Source organism: Schistocerca serialis, chromosome 6 (assembly GCF_023864345.2).
Source record: "Schistocerca serialis cubense isolate TAMUIC-IGC-003099 chromosome 6, iqSchSeri2.2, whole genome shotgun sequence".
Classification (NCBI taxonomy): domain Eukaryota; kingdom Metazoa; phylum Arthropoda; class Insecta; order Orthoptera; family Acrididae; genus Schistocerca; species Schistocerca serialis.
The window spans coordinates 556,910,744-556,916,743 of record NC_064643.1 but is presented as its reverse complement, the minus strand read 5'-3'; the positions used below and the strand labels follow the sequence as shown (position 1 = coordinate 556,916,743).

The 6,000-nt window shown below is 40.0% G+C and overlaps 1 protein-coding gene across 1 annotated transcript in view; it reads left to right on the top strand.

Annotated features, from left to right (window-relative positions):
- The first annotated feature begins 1,107 nt into the window (after positions 1-1,107).
- The window catches only part of LOC126484980 (uncharacterized), a 58,451-nt gene continuing 53,558 nt past the window's right edge, over positions 1,108-6,000 (top strand). The window contains exon 1 of the mRNA XM_050108585.1: positions 1,108-1,165. Within this exon, the coding sequence (XP_049964542.1) occupies positions 1,108-1,165 (58 nt within the window). The remainder of the gene's footprint in view (positions 1,166-6,000) is intronic.

Sequence of the window (6,000 nt, the reverse complement as noted above, 5' to 3'; positions counted from 1 at the left end):
AGAGTTACTTACTCTTTTTTAAGGACATATTTCGCGGTTTAAGAAAGCTACATCTCATTTTTTACATTGCAATTTGCTTTACTCTGCAGTACACACAAAGTCGTTTATAATACAGTAACAGTTTTCTGTGGAAAATGTTTTGAGAGGTTCTTTGAAAATATTTTTATTGTTTATCCATCTCAAGTTTAAAGGCAGTTGTCCTAGTGATTTTGATCCTGCATATGATGATTGATTTGAATTTCATTATGTTGTATCACGGAATAACTTCTCTTTATTGTGTCATAGTTGTGTTGTGTCTTGATATCTTGATTATTGGAACGTATTTCAATTTTGTCCAGCATAGGAGTTAATATAGGTATGAGATTGGTGGTGCTAGTATCTTAAGTGCTTCAAATGCTGGCATATATGTTTCTCCGTTTAAGGTTGTCTATTATTCTTATTGCTCTTTCCCTGATTTTGAATGCTCTATTAGTGTTTGGTTGGGAGGTGTCTTCGCAGAAAGTTACTATGTACATCTATACTGCGCAAGCCGCCTTATAGTGCATAGCAGAGCTTAGTTCTACTACCACTATCATTTCGGTATTTTCCTGTTCCATATGAGAAAGATGCTTAGAACAATGACTGTCAATAATCTCCTTATGAATCATAATTTTTCTGATTCATTGCGCAAGATATATATGGGAGAAGTATTTATTTTCTTTTTTTAGTAGCTACACTTTGGTCGCTCTTGGTAAATACTCCTAAACATTTTACAGTTGTTATGTTTTTCCAATGATTTATCTCCTGCTATCGAACAATCATTTGTCTTTTCGTCTACCGTATTTATGAGTAGTACATGCATTTATGTCGAGGGCCAACTGCCAGTCTATGCATCAAGCGCCAATCATCTATAGGTTTCTTGTGATGCAACTTTTCTACACAGAACAGCATCATCTACGGACAGTCTCATGGAACGTCCGACATTATCCACTAGGCCATTTATACAGGGTGACACACGGGAGACGGACGGTTTTGAACTGCGTAGTACTGAAGGTGCGGTGGTGGGAGGTGGTCGTTGTGGGGATAGTTCTGATCCACCCAAGACGCCATTTCATTTACTCAGTCACTATGGAGCAGTGGGACTTTCAACGCCGAGTGTTTGTCTATGACAGTTTCGTGAAAAGTGGTAAGTCTGTTATTGCTACACAGCGATTGTTTCGTGCGCGGTTTAATGTCAGTCGACACGGAGCTGTTCCGAGCCGTAACACAATCCTCAAATGGGTGGAAAACTTCAGATCAAGTGGAAACATACTGTATAAGAAGTATCCTGGCCCGAGACGCAGGGTAACGACACCAAAAAATGTTGAAAGGGTAAGGCAAGCGGCAGTCAGAAGCCCAGGACGGTCAGCTAGATGTCATGCTAGTGAGTTACGAATCAATCGTGAATCGGTTAGACGAATTTTGCATAAAGAATTAAAATTCCATCCCTACAAAATGCTCACTGTCCAACAGCTTAAGGAAACTGATTTTTCTGTACGAGAAGACTTCTGTTACAGAATGCAAGTGATTTTGGGATCGAATGAAAATGAAATTTTATTGATGAGCGATGAAGCTCGTTTTCATTTAAACGGGACCGTGAATAATCAAAACCTACGTTACTGGGTTCCAGAGCATCCACACCTTATCCACCAGCGTCCTCTACACTCAGAAAAAGTAACAGTCTGGTGTGATCTTGGTGCTGTTGGCATTATTGGACCTTCTTTTTTTTTTTTTAAGAGAATCGGGCCACAGTTACTGTTAATTCGGTTCGTTACATCCGTATGCTTGAAACATTCTTGAAACAAGAACTAAGAAGACGACGAATCCCTTTAAAACGCGTTTGGTTTCAGCAGGATGGGGCAACATCGCCCACCGCAAACACTTCAATGACAGTTCTTAGACGCATGTTTCCTGGCCGGATTATCTCACGTTTTGACAATGTTCCTTGGTCCCAGGTCTCCCGACTTGTCAGTATGTGACTTTTTTCTGTGGGGGAACCTTAAGGACTATGTCTATAACCACAAACCACGAAATTTGGACGAGTTGAAGAATCTACATCTACATCTACATTTATACTCCGCAAGCCACCCAACGGTGTGTGGCAGAGGGCACTTTACGTGCCACTGTCATTACCTCCCTTTCCTGTTCCAGTTGCGTATGGTTTGGGGGAAGAACGACTGTCTGAAAGCCTGCGTGCGCGCTCTAATCTCTCTAATTTTACATTCGTGATCTCCTCGGGAGGTATAAGTAGGGGGAAGCAATATATTCGATACCTCATCCAGAAACGCACCCTCTCGAAACCTTATTCAAGAAATTGCTGCCATCTCTGCGAGATTTTAGTCCGTGTGATGGAGTATTTTGGGAAGAGACTTGAGTCCTGCATTCGAAATGATGGACATCACCTTGACGACATTATTTTTCACAAATATATTTGTTAACTAAAATGGCAAATAATGAGCTTTGATTTTGTGTAAATAAACATGCATTAATTTTAAAATTGGCTGGGCATTATTTCATTAAAAACCGTATGTCTCCCGTGAACAATAACAGTCCTATAACACTCTTTTAAAGTACTCCCTGCGTTACGTTTACATTTGACAGTTTCATTTCGTTCAGAACACGCTGAGTTCTACCTACCAGAAAGTTGTGAACCCAATATTCCACTTTGTCTGATATTCCATAGGTTCATATTTTGTTCTGTCGTTATTAGCATGAAACATCATAATTGTTTCGAGCGAATCAGTTTACAGGATATTTAACCATTTGTAAAGGCATCAATCTTTTGAATGGTTTATGCTATCCTTTGCTCTTCTTTTCTTGTGCTAAACATCCTCTGTAAGCTGTTACTGTTTTTTCCCTCTACTGCTCCCTCCAAAGCCAGCCCCTCTTTCTAGCAAGGATCTTCCACAGAGTTCTTTCCGCAGCTATTCTTTTTACTATTAATTTATTTAGTGTATCACCCATTCACATAATTTTTAACACTCTTTGACAGTAACATGTTCAAAATCCTAGGAAGATTCCTTTCTCAGCTAACACATCCTGCTTAACAGTCAAGATGAAACAGAGCCTCATGCTAGTTTCCTCTAAGCAGGCCTCAGTCAAATAAATTATAAACTGATGAATAATTAATTCAATTTAAAATAAATTAGCTCCCTGATTAGCATTTGATCGTAATCGGAGTATAGATGTTTGTATTAAACACATAATATAATATATTAAAAAATCTAATAGCTATTGAAGGTGCAGATGGCTTTCGAGAAACCCATGCTGAAAAGTTGGTTGGACTGTATGAAATAACATTAGGATTGCAATTAAGAAATAACTGAATATTTTTTCTGGTTGAGTTATTAATAAAAATGTCAAATAACATCGTAATCAGAAGGGAATGATAGTGCTTGACAGTCATTACACAACGCAGCACACACATGAATTTTACATCAAGTCATGAGAATTATGTAGGGCAAGTGAAAACAAGGATTTATTAGGCACAGGTACACGAATATTCATACCAACAGTCCACATAGCGTGAGGAACAAAATCTGTGATGATATTTTCACATACCAAACTAATATGTCTTGGGCTACAGAGTAACTAGCTTTACCGGTCAGCTGCATGGTCAGTGACTTACATAAAAGTTCCCAACTGCGCAAATATGATAAATACTGAAACAGGGGTAATCTGGCATACGATACAAAGTTAGACTGAACAATGAACGTGAATACAACAACAGTTATACTATACAACAACGAACAAAGTCCTACTTCAGTAAACATACATAAAAACCACTGATCTCTCGATAAACGCTAGCAGAAAGAAACACATTATCAAGATGGTGAATTTAGTATTCACTGCAAGCAATAAGCGATTATATTAGGTCGATAGCTCACATTTGTCGATGACGTGGATGGTGTGCATCAGATAGGAAACACAATACAAAATACAGAACTCGCGACAGATATTAGTATGAAGTAAAATCACAATCATATGGGAGATTATTAAAAAGGCTACAGCAAGAGATGATGAATTACCATAGTTGAAGGCTCAGCACGCCACATGAGAAACATGTGGAAGCAATCACACAATCTCAGACGCTATAAGAAACTCACAAACTGAAATGAAATCGAACGACAGAAAAAGAATTCTGGTACGAACATATAGAAAATACACAATTATTTCACACATAAGAGACACAAACTAATTGAATTTGGATGTACATTGGCTAAAACACTCTCCCATCGCTGTGTTCCTGTAGGACAAAGGATCAAACTAAAGAAATAGAATATTAACGAACACGATACCACTTCCCAACTAAGATGAATTATAGTGCATGTATTTCAGTGGTTACAACTGAAACAGAGACATTATCAAACGAAACTATGTCTTACACATTCCATCTTCCTAACTTACGTTACTAGAGATGACCTGAAAGAGAACATTCTCACTCACAGAAGCCATAGAGTACAGTGAGACCCTCCATGTTACCAGACTGGGGTCCACACGGTAGCACTGTCAGAGAAAATACACACTAGATACCTGTACCAACTTACACAATAGCTACAGACCAGTAAGCACTAATGTCTCTTTGGTCCAGCATATCTCTACTTAAACTCTACACTGTAGTTGGATAAACTGCCACTACTGTCCAAAGAACACATGCACGTGAACCAAAGCATTTGAAGCATCACACACAGACAATCACGCTCTCTCTGTAGCAGCTGAGAGCAGGAGCGGTAAATGGAGCACATAAATAATAGACATATGTGGTGTACATTAATAAAACCTACAAACTGCAGGGACGGATTCCTGATGGGAAATGGAGGAAAAAAGGTCCTATGAACATGTGTCCGGAAATGCATCATTGCCACAGTAGATGCATTGACTAATGAAAGTTCCTCTCACCACGTTTCGTGTCTGTAGCCCACAGGTAACTATTATGCAGATTGGTGATGCCAGTTCTGGAAAAGGTTGCTTTGTCGATAAAGAGGATTGATGTCAGAAGTCCCATATCTGTGGTGGTCTGTTGCAAAAACCATCACAAAATCCCTCCTGTTGAGGGAAATGCACTGCTGATAATCCTTGCACTCATTGCAGGGATAGTAGCGGTTATCATGCAGGATACACAAAATCGTACTTTGGCTTACACCATGATGGCAAGCCACTTGCCTGGAGCTTGTGCTAAGGCTCATCTCAATAGAACCCGGTCCTCCAAATCTGGTGTACGCATAGTGCACCGTCTCCCTGCATGTTCGTCTGTCTGAAAGGACCCGTGATCACACAAACGCCCAAAAATGGCTTGAAATGTTGTGTTATGTGGTTGGTGTCTATGAGGGTACTTGTTTTGGTTAACCGTGCTGCCTCTCGACCGTTTCCATCGGCTTGGCTGCGTACAAACACGATCTAGGCTTGTCCCCGACATGAATACCGGACCATTCTTCTGTTTATGGAACGCTGCGTCCTCTGCATCATACACAGAACACACGACACGTGATCAGAGGAACTGTCATTCGTCAGCGTCATCTGCTGTGGTAACGATGCATTTCCGGACACAAGTTCATGAGACCTTTTTCCTTCACTTCCAGTGAGGAATCCGTCCCTGCAGTGAGTCGGTTTCATTACTGTTCACTCTGTATAGGAGCATGAAACATAAAATATAAACTGAAAAATTACAAGATCTGAATACTGAAATGGCTGTCAAATGAAGCACTGTACTGTTCTTCTTTCTCCCCAGTTCAACGGACAGATGCACCGACAGTTACAGATGCTAAAAAATATCGAAAAACCGAAGTCAGCTCAACAGAACTAATGAAACGGCTCACACGGAGATGTCTCATTCCTCCAGTTTCTTTTTCACCAGATTTCTGATTTCGTAGTTTCTGTTGCGTCTGTTCCACTACACGAACGCAGTCTGCAAGCTGGAGACCGCAACGACAAAAACAGTGATAGGTGCGGTTACACTCATGCTCATAAATTAAGGATAATGCT